This window comes from Drosophila navojoa, chromosome 2 (assembly GCF_054131105.1).
Source record: "Drosophila navojoa isolate 15081-1374.11 chromosome 2, UAZ_NAV_1.0, whole genome shotgun sequence".
Taxonomy (NCBI): Eukaryota; Metazoa; Arthropoda; class Insecta; order Diptera; family Drosophilidae; genus Drosophila; species Drosophila navojoa.
This window is the reverse complement of record NC_142890.1, coordinates 7574186-7591810: the sequence shown is the minus strand read 5'-3', so window position 1 is coordinate 7591810 and position 17625 is coordinate 7574186. Positions and strand designations below refer to the sequence as shown.

At 43.8% G+C, this 17625-nt stretch overlaps 5 protein-coding genes and 1 non-coding gene across 6 annotated transcripts; 3 read left to right on the top strand and 3 right to left on the bottom strand.

Annotated features, from left to right (window-relative positions):
• Positions 1–206: 206 nt before the first annotated feature.
• On the top strand, positions 207–2165 carry LOC108658571 (putative ATP-dependent RNA helicase DDX55 homolog). Its single transcript, XM_018111237.3, has one exon. The coding sequence runs from the start codon at positions 264–266 to the stop codon at positions 2094–2096; it is 1833 nt and encodes a 610-aa protein (XP_017966726.1). The 5' UTR covers positions 207–263; the 3' UTR covers positions 2097–2165.
• A 506-nt stretch (positions 2166–2671) lies between these two features.
• Positions 2672–3498, bottom strand: EMC10 (ER membrane protein complex subunit 10). The gene has a single exon (XM_018111341.3). The coding sequence runs from the start codon at positions 3439–3441 to the stop codon at positions 2755–2757; it is 687 nt and encodes a 228-aa protein (XP_017966830.1). The 5' UTR covers positions 3442–3498; the 3' UTR covers positions 2672–2754.
• Positions 3499–3844: 346 nt separating this feature from the next.
• Positions 3845–4983, top strand: Trm7-32 (tRNA methyltransferase 7-32). The gene is made up of 2 exons (XM_018098331.3): positions 3845–4078; positions 4144–4983. The coding sequence occupies exons 1-2, from the start codon at positions 3958–3960 to the stop codon at positions 4947–4949; spliced, it is 927 nt and encodes a 308-aa protein (XP_017953820.1). The 5' UTR covers positions 3845–3957; the 3' UTR covers positions 4950–4983.
• Mcm2 (DNA replication licensing factor Mcm2) lies at positions 4981–8114 on the bottom strand. The gene is made up of 4 exons (XM_018111226.3): positions 7965–8114; positions 7719–7911; positions 5723–7659; positions 4981–5651 (listed from the first exon to the last, which is right to left on the bottom strand). Exons 1-4 carry the CDS (start codon positions 7965–7967, stop codon positions 5130–5132), a joined length of 2655 nt encoding a protein of 884 aa, XP_017966715.1. The 5' UTR covers positions 7968–8114; the 3' UTR covers positions 4981–5129.
• A 317-nt stretch (positions 8115–8431) lies between these two features.
• Positions 8432–8503, top strand: TRNAP-UGG (transfer RNA proline (anticodon UGG)). Its single transcript has one exon. It is a non-coding gene; the product is annotated as a tRNA-Pro (tRNA).
• A 6498-nt stretch (positions 8504–15001) lies between these two features.
• On the bottom strand, positions 15002–16509 carry LOC108649369 (uncharacterized). The gene is made up of 2 exons (XM_018098342.2): positions 15500–16509; positions 15002–15423 (listed from the first exon to the last, which is right to left on the bottom strand). Exons 1-2 carry the CDS (start codon positions 15590–15592, stop codon positions 15103–15105), a joined length of 414 nt encoding a protein of 137 aa, XP_017953831.1. The 5' UTR covers positions 15593–16509; the 3' UTR covers positions 15002–15102.
• Between the last annotated feature and the right edge of the window lie 1116 nt (positions 16510–17625).

The window sequence follows — 17625 nt, the reverse complement described above, 5'->3', positions numbered from 1 at the left end:
TTTACAGTATTTTAAATTAAAAATTAAATGCTCGAAATATGACGTGTCTTTTCATGTGTTTTTAGGCAAATTTAATTAATGGATGAATGTGGAAACTTAATCTCCTATTTTTGTCAATTTGAATTTAGCGGCAAATGTGCAACTCAAAATTGCGCTTGTGTCAGTTTTGTTCACTTTTTCGATACTTATCGATAACTATTCACAATAGCTATGAGCTGCGTAGTCAGGTGGCAACCACGCTGCACGTGTGTTTGTTTACAAAAATGTCACGCAAAACATGGAAGTCTTTGGACAAGCCACCGCTTTCACAGCCCGTCCTCGAGGTGCTGGAGGGGTTTGGCTTTGATCTAATGACACCTGTGCAAACGGCGTCGATTCCATTGCTGTTGGCACGCAAGGATGTCTCCGCCGAAGCTGTTACGGGCAGTGGCAAAACGCTGGCGTTTCTCGTGCCAATGCTAGAGATTCTGCAGCGTCGGCACCATGAGACGCCCTGGACAGCAAAGGAGATTGGTGCACTGATCATATCGCCCACACGTGAGTTGGCGCGACAGATATCCGAGGTGCTTGCCCAGTTCCTGGCACACGAGCAACTGGAGCATCTGAATCAACAGCTCATCGTCGGCGGCAATAGCATTGAAGAGGACATTGCCGCTTTGAAGCAGCAGTCGCCATGTATACTGGTGTGCACACCAGGACGTCTGGAAGATCTGTTTCAGCGCAAAGGCGACGACGTCAATTTGGCTTCGCGTGTGAAGAGCTTGGAATTCCTGGTGCTCGATGAGGCGGATCGCCTACTCGACTTGGGCTTCAAGACGAGTGTGAACAACATCTTAGGCTATCTGCCGCGCCAGCGACGCACTGGTCTCTTCTCAGCCACACAGACCACCGAGGTAACTGACCTGATTCGTGCCGGCCTTCGCAATCCTGTGCTTGTCTCCGTTAAGGAGAAGGCTTCCGTTAATACCCCAGCGCGTCTTCAGAATTTTTACAAGATTGTGGAGCCAGAACAAAAGTTTGTCTCACTGCTGCAGTTCCTACGCTCGCCCACCTCCAAGACCGGCAAAGTTATGGTCTTCTTTCCCACTTGCGCCTGCGTCGAGTACTGGGCAGAGATGCTGCCGTCCTTTTTGCCCGATCGCCAGGTCCTGGGCATCCACGGCAAGATGAAGAACAAGCGAGCCAGTGTCGTGGAGCGTTTCCGCACCGAAGCAAACTCAGTATTGCTGTGCACGGATGTGTTGGCGCGTGGTCTGGATGTGCCTGAAATCGAGTGGGTGGTGCAATGGGATCCTCCGTCCAATGCTTCGAGTTTCGTGCATCGTGTGGGACGCACCGCTCGGCAAGGCAACGAGGGAAATGCTTTGGTATTCCTGCTGCCCACCGAGGATGCATATATCCAGTTCCTAAAGCTCAATCAGAAAGTGGAGCTGAGCGAGCTGCAAGAGGAATGCATTGAGGCAAACGAGGCAGAGCTGAAGTCAACGGTGGAGAAACTGCATCAACTGCAGGCCGCTGATAAAGGTGCCTACGACAAAGGCATGCGAGCCTTTGTCTCCCATGTGCGCGCCTACACCAAGCACGAGTGCAGCGCTATATTGCGACTGAAGGATTTGGATCTGGGCAAAATGGCCACGGCGTATGGACTGCTGCAACTGCCGCGCATGCCAGAGCTAAAGAACTACCAGGGCAATGGCTACATTGCGCCCAGCTTCGAAGTGGATCTCACCAAGCTGACCTACAAGAATGCGCAGAAGGAGCAGGTGCGCAAGCAGAAGCTGCAGACGTTCGAACAGACGGGCACTTGGCCGGGACGCCAAAAACAACACATGAAACGCACCGAATCCTGGGACCAGACAAAGAAGGCCAAGCTGGATGCCAAGTCCAAGAAGGAGCTGCGAAAGGCGAAGAAGCAACGTAAGCGTGAAGCGGCAGCAGCCGAGGGCGGGGCACAGCGCAAACGCAAGCAACAATTCACGCAGGAGGACCTGGAAGAACTGGCCAGCGATATTCGTCTATATAAGCGGCTCAAAAAGAAGAAAATCAGCGACGAGGACTATGACAAGGCCATGGGCATTGATGGTGCTGACGACTAGGAAGATGTATAGTTTAATGTAAATAATTAAGTGCACAAACAATAAACTAGAAACAGTTTGTATAAGCGACGATCGTTTAGTGTAGTTGCCCGTGCCGCACATACACATGCAAAGGGGACAAGAATAAACTTTTCACCACTGTCACACTCAACTCTTCGCACTTGCTCAACTGCACTTCCACTTTCGACGAGCATCGGGTGTCGATAGTTAATTCCAATGCATTTCCTCGAATACACGCATACATGCATACATATGCAAAGCGAACAAGCATAAACCTCTCACCAGAACTTTGTATTTGCTCGGCTGCTCTTGCGCTGTGCAGTGTGATCGAGACAGATGAGCACTATCTGTAAATTCCATAAATTCCAATGATTTTGCTCAATTTCTCTTTCCATTTAACGCAAGTATGGAAACCCTTAGCTGCTGCTAACAAGGCAGATAGCTGCATGCTCTCTTCTTTTTATATTCGCTCTCTTAATTGAATGTATTTAAGTACTTAATGCACAGCCGAAGCAGCAATGTAGGAAGAGAGAAGAAAGTTTGGGCTTGCTGTTCCGAAGACGTAAATATGTATGTGTGTGATTCAACACAATCGTGTTATTTCCTTTATTTCCAATTAAAAGAACTAAGATTTTTACTAATTTAATTTTATAAATGCTTATTTGGCAGCATCCTGATTGGTTGCTCCAGAGATAAATACCAGTAGGACTACAGGCACAATATACATCCAGTATTTAGCAAAGAAGCCCCTATTGTCGCGCACCTCGCCGCGCTCTCTGGCCTCACGCTCCCGCTCGAACTTCTGTATAAAACTGCCAGTGTCCGGAACCGGTGCCAGTTCAGCATGTCGAATGATAACATCAGAGCTGAAGTTTTTCTCGTTGATTTGCTGCGTATTCTCGGCGGTGCATTCTGAGATCTTTGGTGCTGGATCCTGGGAGGTAGTGATGCCCGTCACATAGCCATTGGGATCTAGAGATACCCATAGAACATCATTGAACTGGGCCAGCAGCAAACTGCACGCTTTGCTGGAAGTCAGGAAACGCTGGCTACCTCCATTGGGATATGTGACCGTTGCCCTCAGGCGATAGAATCCATTCTGGCGTGCCAGAACCTTCAGGCTTTCAAGCTCACTGTCCGTTAATGGATTCTGCACAACTGTCGAAAGTCCCGCATTGAGACTTGGTATTGAGATATTGCCGCGATGCGAGAAATGCTCTGGCCTGGTAGCTGACAAAGCATGGTGCAAATCAATATTTATCCAGCTATCATGTTCCAAGAAGCTCCAACCACTTGCAAACAAGCTGACCAGAACGATTAATAAATAGCTTAACTTTAAATGCATCTTCGTCAATATATTTTCTTTTTATTTACTTATTTATGTTTTTTTTTTTTTTTTTGTCTGAAAAGGCAATGTTTTTATAGAAGATTTTCGAGGGATGATTCCAGTAAATTACTTACGTCCGAATTTCTTTAATAAGTCATTAAACTGCAGCCCATATGATTTGCAGTATATTTCTATCGATTGAAACCGATGGTATTCGATTGTTGCTGTCAGAGTTGAGCGTCGATATATTAGCTCTCATAGCAATAGCAGAAATTTTAGCAGTATCTAAAAATTTGAGTGAGAGAATTGATTCAATGCCTACTTATATTTTAGTTTTTATTTTGTTCTTTTCATTTCGACTTTCCCGGCTGATCGGCAGATATCAATCGATTATGTATCGAGCACGTGGATTAATCGATAAGAGAGTAAACATGTTCTCAAAGACGGTGTTTTGGTAACACAGCTTAATCAAATATATTTATATTTTAAACTTGTAACTTGAGTGGATTCACGGTTCCACATAACGGCGGCTCAATGGGAAAAACGTCGAAGGATAAACGTGACGTTTACTATCGTCAAGCCAAAGAGGAGGGATGGCGAGCACGCAGTGCATTCAAGTTGATGCACATCAACGAACAATTCGGCATTTTGGACAGTAAGCCCTTTGATATATGTTCCCTATAAAAGAGATTCAGGCAGTCAATCATAAGTTCTTTACAGATGTGCAGCGAGCGGTTGATCTGTGCGCTGCACCCGGCAGCTGGTCCCAGGTGCTCTCGCGCAAGCTCTACGACTGCTGCCTGACTGACGACCAGAAATCGGAAGTGAAAATCGTTGCAGTTGATCTGCAAGCGATGGCGCCAATCCGTGGCGTTGTCCAGCTGCAGGGCGACATAACCAAGGAGAGCACAGCAAAGGCGATAATTTCGCACTTTAATTATGGCGACGACAAGAAGGCGCAGCTAGTCGTCTGCGATGGTGCACCGGATGTGACCGGAGTCCACGAAATGGATGAGTATATGCAAAGCCAGCTGATCATATCGGCTCTGAGCATTGCCACCTTTGTGCTAGAAACAGGCGGCTCTTTCGTGGCAAAGATATTCAAGGGCAATGCCAACTGCATGCTCGAATCAAGATTACTCACATTCTTTGATGAATTCCAAATCTACAAGCCGCCCAGCTCGCGACCATCGAGCAATGAGGCATTCGTTGTGTGCTCTGGTTTCCGGCTGCCGCCTGGCTATGTTCCACAAATCATAAATCCGGCACGGGATGAATTTCGACAACTAGCCCGCGAAACTGGCTCAGCGATCAATCAGCGTCTGGTCCCATTTATTGCTTGTGGCGATTTGAATGGATGTGTGGATGAAAGGGACGGATTCACCTTGAAAGATCTGGAAATGACCTACGATGATATGATAAATGATGTCGATTTTCCAAGTGAATTTAAGGACGAGCTAGAGCCGGTGCTTTTGAATGAAATCGCTACCCGGAGCGCAGAACGTGCCCAGGCTAATCTAATCTAATCCTAAGTAAACATAATCGAATCCTTAGAACTCACTTGCATAAACAGCTTTTTATTAGACATAGTATGACATGACAATGCTAAATGGTAAACAAAACGTGGGCGCCTCTAATACTAAATGAGATGAAAACGTAAATGTGTTCAGGTAAACTCTTCGCATAGGTCTAGATATAGCCGTACTTTAGGCGACGCCATCGACCACAATCTGTAGAATTGTGCGCCGCTTGGGATCGTAGGAGAAGCCATTGGAGCGAAACAGTTCCGAGTCGTAGAATGATTTCAGATTGGTAATGTCCAGCTGCTTGGCTCGCTCCAGCAGATCGCGCTCCATGATCTCCACGTGCGTGGCACTGGGCCCATCCTTGCAGCGTATGTAGGCCAGCTGGTCGAGCGTCAGTTGGCGCAAGATGAAGAAGAGCAGCTCCGAGTGGTCCTTCTGGAAGGCCAAATACTTCTGGAATGTGGTGCGCATCTTCTTCATCACGCTGAACTTTTGCGCCTCGATGAAACTCTCGAGCATCATGCGTATGGCCATGCTAACGTCTGCCTCCATCACATTCTCGCGCAGATGCAGTCGAGCATGCGCCTCCGACATGCGGATGACGCTCTCAATGTGACGCACCGTAATGGGCAGCGAGCCTGTGGCGAAGGATTCCTGTCGCAGCTGCGAGTACATCTTGGCAATCTTGTCCTCATCAATATTCTAGACGAAAAGCAATTAATAATAATTAGGTTAGTGAGAAATTCTAGTCTAAATATAATATGTGGACTCACAGTTAGTTTGGGTCGGATATTCTCCTTGGCATAGACAATGTATTGACGCAGTAAATCCTGTGGTATCTCCTCCACATTCTTCAGCTGCGGCTCCTCCAGCTCCGGGGGCTCCTGCTCGCTGGGATGGTGCTTCATGTGTGAGTGCACCACGAACTTAGCTAGCTGCTGATCCTGCATGGGATCGAACTCGTCCTTGACCACGCACAATATGTCGAAACGGGACAGAATCGGTTCCGAGAGATTCACATTTTCTGAAAAGGTCATCGAGGGATCATAGCGACCGCCAATGGGATTTGAAGCAGCGATCACCGTGCAACGTGCCTGAAGCGAAGTGACAATGCCAGCCTTTGATATCGATATCGATTGCTGTTCCATGGCCTCGTGTATGGAGGTGCGATCCTGGTCGTTCATCTTGTCGAATTCATCTATCAGACAGACGCCCTGGTCGGCCAGCACCAAAGCGCCCGCCTCCAGAGTCCATTCCTTGGACACGGGATTGCGACGCACGTAGGCGGTCAAGCCCACGGCGCTGGCTCCCTGTCCGGTGGTAAATACGGCACGCGGTGCTATCTTCTCTGTGTACTTCAGGAATTGTGACTTGGCAGTGCCTGGATCACCGCAGATGAGCATGTTGATGTCGCCACGCACCTTGTGCTTCTCGCCCGGATTCTTGGACTCGCCACCGAAGAGAGCCAAGGCCAGAGCACGCTTGATATATTCGTGGCCGTAAATCGAAGGCGCCATCGATGCAACTATGCGATCAGCAATGCGTGGATCTTTGCTCAGCTTTTGGATGGTGGCAATGTCCTCATCCGTCAGCGACTGCACCACCTGCTTGGAGTCCTTGACCACCACATGGTTGGCTATGATGACCGTTGCAAAGACAGGGAAGCCCTGATCCGTATTCAGCGAGCCGTCATAGTTGTTCGTATAGATGCCCGTGACCTCCAGCTCATCGCCTGGCTTGCACTGATCGCACAGATCCGCGAGCAGGATTACATCCTTGCTGCGTGGTATGCGGCCGGCGGGTATGCGACCCGGTGACTCCTGCAGGGTTATCTTCTGATAGTTGCGATACAGCGTTTGCTCCATGTTAATGGAGAAGGGACCCGTGCTCTGACACTCAGGACACGAGCCCGGCTTCACCTCTGTGTTCTGCGACTGCACAAATGGACCCAGCACATATCCGCACTTAACGCAATCGTACTTGATCACTGAGAGCTGGGGAAGGACGCCCGTTGTGGCTGTAACTACGCCCAAGGTGCGCACGAGCTGATTCAGATGCAGCTTACGGAAGGTGCGCAGCTCTTCGATCAGCGGCAGCTCCGAGATGCGCACATGAATCTCCGTAGTTACACGCTCGTAGGTGGGGAAAATGGAGAGAACCATGTCCTTGGCCACCTTGTCGAAGATCTCAAGCATTTGGAAGGGTGCTTCGGGCAGAAAGTAGGCCAGCACGTGCTCCTTGTTGGCCAAATCCGTGTAGGACACCACGAATGAGGATTTGTTCTGCTCGCACATGCGCCGAATGCGATCGCGATAGGTATAGGCGCCACGATCAACGAAGGTGCGCAGGAAAGATTGGAAGCGATTTGCGATTTCCGTACGCGGTCCCAACATGCTTACCCACTCCTTGGTGGAATGTCCCTTGGTGTCCTCCAGGTTCTCTATGGATTCGATCATTTCTGTGTCTTCGACCTCGCCGACAGCTGCCTTTTCGCCAGCACGTCGCTTGGCACGTGGGCCCACATCATCCTCGTCGTCCGACTGACCAAAGCCCAAATCACGATCATCTCGGTGAATGCCGGCGGCGCGATCCCGACGACGCATTTCCGATTCGGCTGCAAAGCGTTCACCCTGCGACATTTCGGAGAAGTCCTCTTCATCGTCCAGCATGGCAGGATCATAGTGATCCAGCTCAGGCATCTCGCGATAATCTGCATATGGAATTTATTCATTAACAATCTGACTTTGCTAAAAATATATGGGTGCATACCGTTCTCCATGTTGTCGCCAAACAGCTCCTCGCCATCTTCTTCCTCCTCATCGCGCACTGTTTGATCGCCAAGAATTTCATCCTCATTCTCGAAAGGTTCAAAGTCGCCAACCGGAGAAGTCATCGCAGCTCGCGAATCGCGACGCTCGATCACGTCGCTGGGCGTATTTGGAGGCGGTGAACTGGGATCATCCTACAAGCAGGCATTGTAAGTATTACAAACATTCTATTACTAGATTAACTTACCATAGTTGCAATCTGGGAGTTTTATCTATAAATTAAATATTATCTATTCCTTCAATTTGAGCGTGGAGATTGTTGTTACTGCTGCGGCAGCTGTGCGAAATTGGCGTGCAATTTTGGCGGGAGAATCACAATAAATTGATATTTATCGGACAAAAAACGCGATACTCGTAAATAAGTTAATCGATTAGCTGCAGGGCCATCGAGTAACGACACGCGTGATTTTACAATTAAAATGCATTCACGTGAATAAATTATTAAAAGCAATAAAATCAGCACTGAAACTATTAATTACAAATTCTTTAACTGCAATATAAATGGATTTTTAACAAAACAGACAAATACTCGATATTTGGAAACATATGATTTGTATTGCTAACGTTTGGAAGCTCAATGCTATGATAAGCAAAAGTCTTGCCACGTCGCTGTAAGCATTTTATGTACATTGTTTGCAACCCCGCACGACAGATGGCTCAATGGTCTAGGGGTATGATTCTCGCTTTGGGTGCGAGAGGTCCCGGGTTCAAATCCCGGTTGAGCCCGTGTACGAACTTTTTACAAAACCTTTTCTTGTTATTTTTAATAATGCGTTTAGAAATAACTTGGTTGTAATTGCTTAATAATATGTATGCGGTCGTTTACTAGCCAGTTAGAAATAATTAGCCATATATTTTTAATTGATCACTTACCGCAAACAAAGTTATTTAAATTTTACAGTTAAAAGTACACGTTTGCACGTAACGCTAAGACCTCGTCGTACGTGTTTGGACACTTTTCTAATTTCTCTGCGCCTTCTACTTAATTATAGAATATAAGACCGTCACGAGACGGCCGATTTATGGCACCGGAAGGAGTCGCCTACCCAGTATACGGTAGGTATATTTGCATAGGCATCGCATGCAGCGACAATGCCACATGCAAAATAATTGCGGCCATACAATGGCATTAAAGCGAATGGAGTCAAGTGGAGTTTTGGAAGCAGGCTTGTAACTGCAACTGTGTGACTGTCAGCCCCTGTGTGCCTGACTGAGTGTGCATGTGTGTGTGTCAACTGTGTGCCTGTGAATGTGTAACTGGCTGTGGCTTTATGCTTGCGTTCCGTTCGCTCTATTCTGTTCTTTTTTGTTCCGTTCCGTTCCGTGCGGTGGCTGCGCGGACAATACAAGCAAGCGTGCTGAGTAATTGCAGCTTTAAATGACATTAAACGCGCATCGTGCAGTTTTGCCTCCTCGTTTTATTTATTTATGTGTTTGTTGGTGTTGTTGTAGTAGCTGGGTTTCTTTTTCTTCATTCTTTCTTACTGTTCTAGAGGCGCATTGTTGGTATTTACTGGTGTTGCTGACCAGCGTACGTGCCGCGAAGCCGAAAGTCATTTGTCGATGCGGAATCGCAAGACATTTTATAAGCAAAGTCACTTCGAGTAAAACTATCCGAGACGGGAAATTATTTCTTATTAAAATCTAAAGGCATGTGACGGGGTCCCAGGTAAAAGAGCAAGCCACAGCAAATTGACTCATTTTTCATTTCAAGCTGAAAATTAATGGACACTAAGGCAAGCATACATACATACATATGTATGTATGTATGTATGCATGTATGTATTTACTATGTGTAGGGCTAAGGTGTTTATTATTTGTCCTCAATATGTCACATGTTCGTTGCTTATACAAATTGAAGTGTTTTCCACTGTAGCAAATTAGTATTGTAATGTCCATGAATGACTTATACATACATACGTATATGAACATATATGTATATATATTTGTACTTTAGTGTGGTATTAGTATTTATTTTGGTCATTGGGTCAAAAGTTTCCATAAACTAAATAGAAGGAAAGGTGGCAAATATATGATACAACACTTAAAATATATTTGAGCAAAGTTCTCAAAAGTTTTGTTTGCCTAAACCTTAGTCAAACAGCAATTTATTATTGTCGCAACGAAGTAAGTCAGCGAAAAGTCGAGCGCAGCCAACTTAATGTTTACTCATAGTCATGCCGGCATGAGCTGAAACGGTTAACCGGTTAACAGCTGCTTAGCAAAAACAATTGGCTGATTGCAAATTTGATTAGTAGATTAGCATATGCGCTTTCGTAAATATGTACATAGTTAATATAAATTGTGATTGCAAGACTTTTAAACTATGCTCAAACGCAGTTTGCACTTTAATATTCATATGCGGTGTTTCGGTAGCACGCAAATGTAACTTTTTTTTTTTTCGCAGCACACACTTTATATGAAGATGTTGTAGTATGACCGTAAAACGAGCTGCTGTCGTCATAAAAAGGCATATAATTTCATGATGGCTGCTAAAAGGTAAAGGTAAGTTAGCCACAGTCAAACCTCAATGTATGGGCTGCCCCTGCTCTCAAATGTATGTATGCATGTATGTATGTGCATAAGTGTATTATCTTTTACTTGTTGGCGGGCTATTCTCTGGTAACGCCCATTTTGTGGGCATGCTAATAAGCACAAAATCACACATACATCACACACACACACATCAACTTTGGCAAATTACGAGGTATAAAAATGGCGTCTCATTATGGTAAATTTAATATTTCATGGGCAATTTGCCAGGATTGAAGCCGACACACTTCAAAAATTGCGTACACACGCACACACACACACACACACACACACGCACGCACATTGATATTTGGGCACTCATACATTCTTTATAGCATGCTGTTGCATAAATGTGGTCGCCATTGAGGGTTGCCAGGAGGCGCCGAGAGAAGCAGGAGTTGGAGGCAGCGCCAGCTTCTTTCTTGATTTGCTTCGCTCATACAAATTTAAACTCAATTAAAAGTTTGCGTATTAGACCAACTTGTGCCTCATTCTGACACGCTGATGACAAGACCACGCCCATTTCGCCCACACTGTGGCGCTGCTGTATGCAATTTACCAAGCGACACACACAGAGGGAGAGAGATAGAGATAGAGTGAGCCTTTGGCAGTTCTCTCGCCATTTGCAAAACCAAATGACATTCGCATTTAGTTGTCATTAAAAATGTGTGCGCGATATATCTAAATGACTTTGGCATGACATGAGACCAAGCGAGCACTCCCATCCATCTCCATATTGCTCTTACACACTCCCTCTCTCTCCTTCTATCTCGCTCTGTTGCATGCTGAGGTAGTCAGACAGACACTGCCTGCCTGGCAGCAACTTCTTCAATTGAAAGCAACAACCCATTGACATACATTGATACGCTTTTTAGCTAGACTTTAGCTACAAATTACGCAAGCTCGTTTTACAAACTTGAAGTGACGTATACATTGCCAAGCCAAGCGCACACATATGTACATCTATCTATATATAGACAAATGTCGAGGATATATTCAGAGGCAACTACACACGTTAAGTTCTCTGCAGCTGAGCTATGCGATTGGCTTATTAAAGTGCTCGGTAATTGGCTATACGACTACGTTCTCAATCGATTATTATAATAATTCACTCATTTTTTATGCATGTATGCAAGTAATTGCCCAAGTGCCGCGGCAACAGCAACGAGAAATAAGTCAAATAAAATTATTTACCACAAGCTTGTTGGGCTACTCTTTGCACCAGGACACTTCATAAAAACCATAATCGTGGAATAGTTCTTGTTGTTGTTGTTGCTGGCCTAGCCACATGGCCAATTTGGTGAATGGCAGCCGCATGAATAATGGAAACAAATCGGCAGCAAACGGCAAAAAGTTAAATGCTTCTAATGACAGAAAATGAAGCAAATAACGAAAAATTGCGCAAAACAAAGGAGACAAATAATAATATACCAAAATGGCCGACCAGTTGGGCTGACAATCGGTTAGCCCTGGTCTACAGCCCGCACACTGTCTGCGTGCGTGCCTGTGTGTCTGTGTGTCTGTGTCTGAGGAAGAGCAAAAGAGAATGAAACTCTCAGAGGAGCACGAGAAAGTGAAAGTGAATTAACGGCAAGCAACTGTGGGCAAATCGAGAGGAGCATGTGCGCGGCATAATTACGAAGCAATTAGACGAAATTATTATTGAGGTCACTCGACAGGCGATGACTCCGAGAGTCACACTGCACACCGAACATATGGCCACTCTCGGTAGTGTAGTAGATGGGGCACACCGTCCCTGCCGCTGTGCGGAGGCGTGCCAATGGGATGCGTACATCATTATCATGCTATGCTACAGCGAATGGGGCGCAGCGCAATTGCCACTGAATACAAGAACAAAACGTAGACACAAATAAAGTACAATGAAAGCTGTAAAGGCGAATCAAACTGCGCCAAGACGAATTCGCAATGCACTCACTATATATCATTGCAGATAATTGAGTTGATTTTTTATTCAATTTACAATATATAAGCTTTTAAAAACAATAAATTTAAATATTTATATGTACACAGCATTTCAATATAAAAGCTAAAAGTTTTCCTCTTTAGCCCTCAGTTCGTGTTTTCGCTAAATGAACTTAATGAATCCAGCGGAATTTTTATTTACAGGATCTATGATAAATGTGTGCTTGCCCCTTTTGTCTGGGTAATGTAAAAAAAAAGAAAAAACGGATTAAATAAAAAAGGAAAATAGGAAAAACCTAATGCTGGCACTAATGATCATGCAATCTGCGGGTGCCAAATGGGCAATGGATGTTTGAGCAGCTGCCGCTGGGACTGGGCTCATGGAAATGGTTAAGTTCTGTGTGCATATACATACATATGTATGTATGTATGTATGTGGGATGGGCCTCAGGACAACCAATATTGAGCGTTAAAAGTGAATCGCGTGAAGCACTTCAATTATGGCAAATGCGTTATAGGGTTGACACGTGAGTTTTGCATTTAGTCGAAAATCAGTTAGAAAAACAAAAATGCCCTGCCCTAATGCGACCTGGTCAAGTTCGATTTGGGCCTACAATTTCCCTGCATAGCCATCGCGTGACAGTTATTTAAATAAAGCAGTCAAAACATGTACGAAGCAGTGACAACAATGACAACGGCTCACAGAGTGGGCGGAACCAGAAACCAGCAGCTCTATTTGGGGGCGGGGCGACCTTAATTGTCGCTAGGCACCCGGCTGTAGGGCCTTGTTTGCATGTTGGTTGATTGCCCTCGGCTTTCACCTGTCAGAGGTGTGGGCGGTGCACTCTAAAAGTATTCGTTGCATAGTTTCAGGCGTTCGACTTTTGTTCCCTTTTCCCCCATCGAAAAATCGAATCGCCAAAGCCCAAATAAAGTTGAATGCAAAAGCCCCGATGAAGGTTACAAGGTCTTAACATTGATTTTGAATTTGATTTTGACAATTGTTGTAAATATGTACATGTGCACACACACACACCACATACGGCATTGACATGTCGAACTTTGAAGGACCTGATATGGGCGGGTGGGGGTGGGGGTTGGACGACCACAGTAGCTAGCCATAAACTAAACGGAAAGCTCGAATGCTAATGGAGCAAATTTCATTAATTTGCAGCAAATTGTTAAAATAATGGCAACATATTAAATCAAATACAGTTTAAAAGTGTTTCAAACGATTTGTGATGAAATACGGGGAAATAAAAAACACATCGCTAATTGAAATTCAATTTCATGGCTCACATATCGGCAGACGTATTCGAGCCTTGACTCTGCTGCTGTCGCTTTAAATCTGATTATGGAAATTGCATTAAAAACTTTTATGAGCATGGAAAATTGTGGGGAAATGTTAGAAAATCACGCAGCCGTCTAAAGAGAGACGGCAAATCGAGTTAGCCGCAGTGTTGCACTGTTGCCGTTGCACTTGCTCCACAGCGGAAGCGAGATTGTGACGTAAATAAATGCCACACCAGCACGCATATCCTTAATAGCAACAACAGCAACAACAACAGCAACAGCAGCAACAATAGATGTTGCAAAATTCAACGATAGCAGTTTTATAAATAAACATTGCCCAACAAATTTATGCATAACATTTTGATACCCAGAGACCAAGGGCAAGCGGGGTATAAATGTTTCTCTAAAAAGTATGTGACAGTCAGGCGAAAGCGTGACCAATCCCATAAGGTATATATATTCCTGATCAAGATGATGTGCTGAGTTCATTTCCTACCGATCTGTCTTTCCCTTCGCAAGCATCGATCTCAGATTCTAGGAGAAGTAGAGTCTGGAAAAACTACTGTATAGCAAGCTCAGAGTTTCTCTACTGAAATGAAACCCAATATTAAAGGTTACGCCTTATAAAAAAAAAAAAAATAAGTCTTTATAAAAAGTTAAAAAAAAAAAAAATATTTCTCTAAACTCTTGACATGGTTCATCACTTCCTCACTTGAAAATATAGCCACTTTATAAACAGGTTTGCAAATAGGGTATCTTCTAGTCTAGCCTGACTAGAGTTTTGCTATTTGTTTGATGTTCGTCGTCTATGTTGTTGTTGCTGTTGTTGCACTATGCGCCACGCAATGTATTTTTAATTAAGTTATGTAAATTGTTAAGTTTGACGCACAAAGTGCTTAATTATAGTATTTGAACATCTATTTTTTACAGACTGCACCCGTTGAAAAAGGGTCAAAATGTGCATATTAGTTTGCATATATTGTGTAAGTAACTGATAGAAAATCATATATGTATTTGTGAAACATTTCTTATTGTGTATAAAAAGAAATATGCAATTGCTATTGCCTATTAATAGAAACATCAAATTTCTAGTAAAACTTGCTTTTATAACAAATATTCCCAAGTCAGCATAGCTTTACCCACCCTCCCGCAAATACAATTGAGCACTCTGGCATATACACAGTCATAAATATATTCTGAAAATTGCATTAAGAACGTACATCTAGAGCAAGAGCTATTCCATGACTTCTCTGCCTGCATAAATTGAGCAGCATCTATGTGTGCGTGTGTATGTGTTTGTGTGTACAAAAGACACAACTCATGTGTGAAGAGTTGAGGGTATCGCTCAGTCAGGCAGCAGCAGCTAGAGCTATGTAAATTACTTTCATTTGTGAACATTTTGTAAATATATTTATTTATTAAAAATATACTTTACAAAAATATCGTATTGTATTCAATTGTGGCACATGTGAACGGGTATTATATAATACTTGTATTTGAGCCAAATATACTCGATATGCGATTAGTAACGATACGACTTTAGCCGAGACACAAACCCACTCGCCTTGCTTACATCTCTAATAGCCAGAGGCTGTGGCACTAATCGCAATATACTTTCGCCCATTTATGACCACGGGCTCCATTAAGGGCGGCGTATGCTTTGGAATGTTGCCTGGCGCACCTCCTTGTGGCACTCTCGGTGGTGCAACGTGCGCGAACTGCGCCACTGGCTTCTTCACCGCCTTGGGCTTCGCCTTTGACTGCCTCACTACAAATATGGCTGGCTTGGCCACTTGCTTCGTCGTGGCCTGCGCTGGCTGCTGCTGTTTATGATTTGTCTGCTTTGGGTCTTTTTCCTTCTCAATATTCTTCGCGTCAGCTTTAGCATTGAAGCAAGTCTGAACACGAATTGACAAAGGTTTTGAAATTAATCCTTTTTAATCATTAAATATATATGTATATATATATACTTACGGGGCACAAGTAAATTTGCTTTAATGTGTGGGCATCCCTAGTCACCTTGCGAGTTCTCGCCTTGCACTGGGAGCAAATGGAAAATGGAGCCATAGCTTTCACGTCCTCGCGTCTTAGAGTTTTAGCCGCGTGCTAATAGTAAAACACAACAGTGTTGATTAACTAACTCTACAAAGCAGGGGTGTTGCTAAGTGCCCAAGGTAAGCGGCACTGCCAATCGGCCTTAAAGCGAAATCTTCACGCATTTCGTTTGTTTACCTTTCCTGCGAATTGGCAACAAAAACTCGTGAGTGCCTGGCATTTGCATTCACATTCGCATTCGCATTTGCATTTTGCATTTTGCATTTTACATTCGAGCATTCAACGAGTCTCATTGTAATATAACTGGCCAGAATTTTCTGAAAAATGGCTTGGCAACGGCCGCCGCTGATGGCCTGTATAATGACCTTTGATGTCAGCTTGCTGGCTGCTGGCTTAGTCAGAGCTCGTATTCGCATTAACGCCATTAGGCCAATTTGGCAACTTGCCCTGACAAACACAAAAAAAAAAGAAGCAAACAAACTAAAAAAATAAGAGAAAAAAAAAAAACAAAGCACCGAAGAAACTTTTACAAAGGTAACCAAAAGTGTGGCCCAAATGGCAGTGCGCTACTTGACTGCAGTCTAAGTGGAGACAGGAGTGCCCTAACTCTGCCTTGTTCACACACACTCACGTCCAGTCAGACACATATGTATCTATGCAAGTTCAAATAAAAGTCAAGTGTGCAGCACCGAAAAATAACAGCAGATGCCACAGTTTGTGCCATGCTCCTTGCTGTTGCTGTTGTTGTTGTTGTTGTAGTTGCTCGTTGGCTGCAAACATTTCTCTTCGTCGGGCCAAGTTTGCTTTAATTACGATCGCAGCCAGCCAGAAAGCGCACAGCTAACAGCTGTGTCCTCGGATTCCACTGACATTTCAGCATTGTTTTCCCTTAGCAACATGCATCAATTTATGTTCATTCGCATGCTTTTTTATTGCCTCACGTTAGCCAACACCGCTTTAAACTGGCCTTTTCTGTTTATTACCTGTCAAACACTATGAATGGACAGTGTAAATAGTTGACAATTCGTACATCTGTTGCACTTTGTTTATAGCCTGCCAAGCCCCTTAAAGACTTTGAAATCATTCAACTACCTAAAAAGTGTTATTTAGGTTAAGGTTTGATGATGATTGCGCTATAGAAAATAATAAAAAAAAACTTGAAAAGTATGCAACATAATTTAAGATAGAGGTGAAGAGTCTGGAAGTGGAGAGTGGAGAGAACGACATGTTCGGAGCAACTCAACTAGCTGAATACCCTGTACATGATTGCTTATGCTATTGGCAAATAAAACTTAGATATATGAGATGATATTAATTGTATAATTTCTGTCTAAAATGTTCTATCTCTATATGAAAATATATTTAAGTTGGAGTATATTTGATTAGGCATACTATAAATATATAAGAAAACAAATATATATTTAAGTAAAGTTGTGCTCTGTGTGAGATAAATACGAAACTTTAAACTTAAGAAAAAAAATCTGCATTTAGATTCGTAGGAATTATTAAACAAAGATTAAGCTGAGGAGGGCAGTGGTAGATGGTAAGATAGTACTAGATGGTACTGGATGTACTATAAAAAAAAAATAATAATAATAATACAATAAATTGCACATACCTTCTCTCTCCCACTCTCTTTCGTTCTGTGATAAATACAGGGTAACACAAAGCCTGCTATGAGATCATATCTTTCTGGGAATGCACTTTCTTTTGTTGGCTTTGTGTACAATAGCTTTGTTATTTGCTGTTATGCATTGCACTTTTCTTGACTAATAAATGATTTAAAAACATTGTGGAATGTATACATGATTCAATATTAATTAATTGTTTATTTATTAACACCTTACTTTGAACGTGTGTAGTGGCGCTGGAATAGAGGGAAAAAAGAAACAGCCTAAAAGTAGGCAATCGCTGAGCAAGGAGTGGCTTAGCATAGTTGAACGCGATCCCGAATCTGCATTAATAACAGGAGAATTTGTCACTCTCACCTAGGCCATAAAAAAACTGTTCCCAAGCGATGACTTGCCGCTTCATGGGATCGGCCA

Excerpts from the sequence above, each read along its gene's own strand:
- LOC108658571 (XM_018111237.3), top strand. The coding sequence starts at position 264 with ATGTCACGCAAAACATGGAAGTCTTTGGACAAGCCACCGCTTTCACAG.
- EMC10 (XM_018111341.3), bottom strand. The coding sequence starts at position 3,441 with ATGCATTTAAAGTTAAGCTATTTATTAATCGTTCTGGTCAGCTTGTTT.
- Trm7-32 (XM_018098331.3), top strand. The coding sequence starts at position 3,958 with ATGGGAAAAACGTCGAAGGATAAACGTGACGTTTACTATCGTCAAGCC. Across the intron at positions 4,079-4,143 it reads ACAATTCGGCATTTTGGACA|ATGTGCAGCGAGCGGTTGAT; the intron begins GTAAGCCCTTTG and ends AGTTCTTTACAG.
- Mcm2 (XM_018111226.3), bottom strand. Across the intron at positions 7,660-7,718 it reads TGGCGACAACATGGAGAACG|ATTATCGCGAGATGCCTGAG; the intron begins GTATGCACCCAT and ends TTCCATATGCAG. Across the intron at positions 5,652-5,722 it reads ATATCCGACCCAAACTAACT|AATATTGATGAGGACAAGAT; the intron begins GTGAGTCCACAT and ends CTTTTCGTCTAG.
- LOC108649369 (XM_018098342.2), bottom strand. The coding sequence starts at position 15,592 with ATGGCTCCATTTTCCATTTGCTCCCAGTGCAAGGCGAGAACTCGCAAG. Across the intron at positions 15,424-15,499 it reads AGCAAATTTACTTGTGCCCC|ACTTGCTTCAATGCTAAAGC; the intron begins GTAAGTATATAT and ends ATTCGTGTTCAG.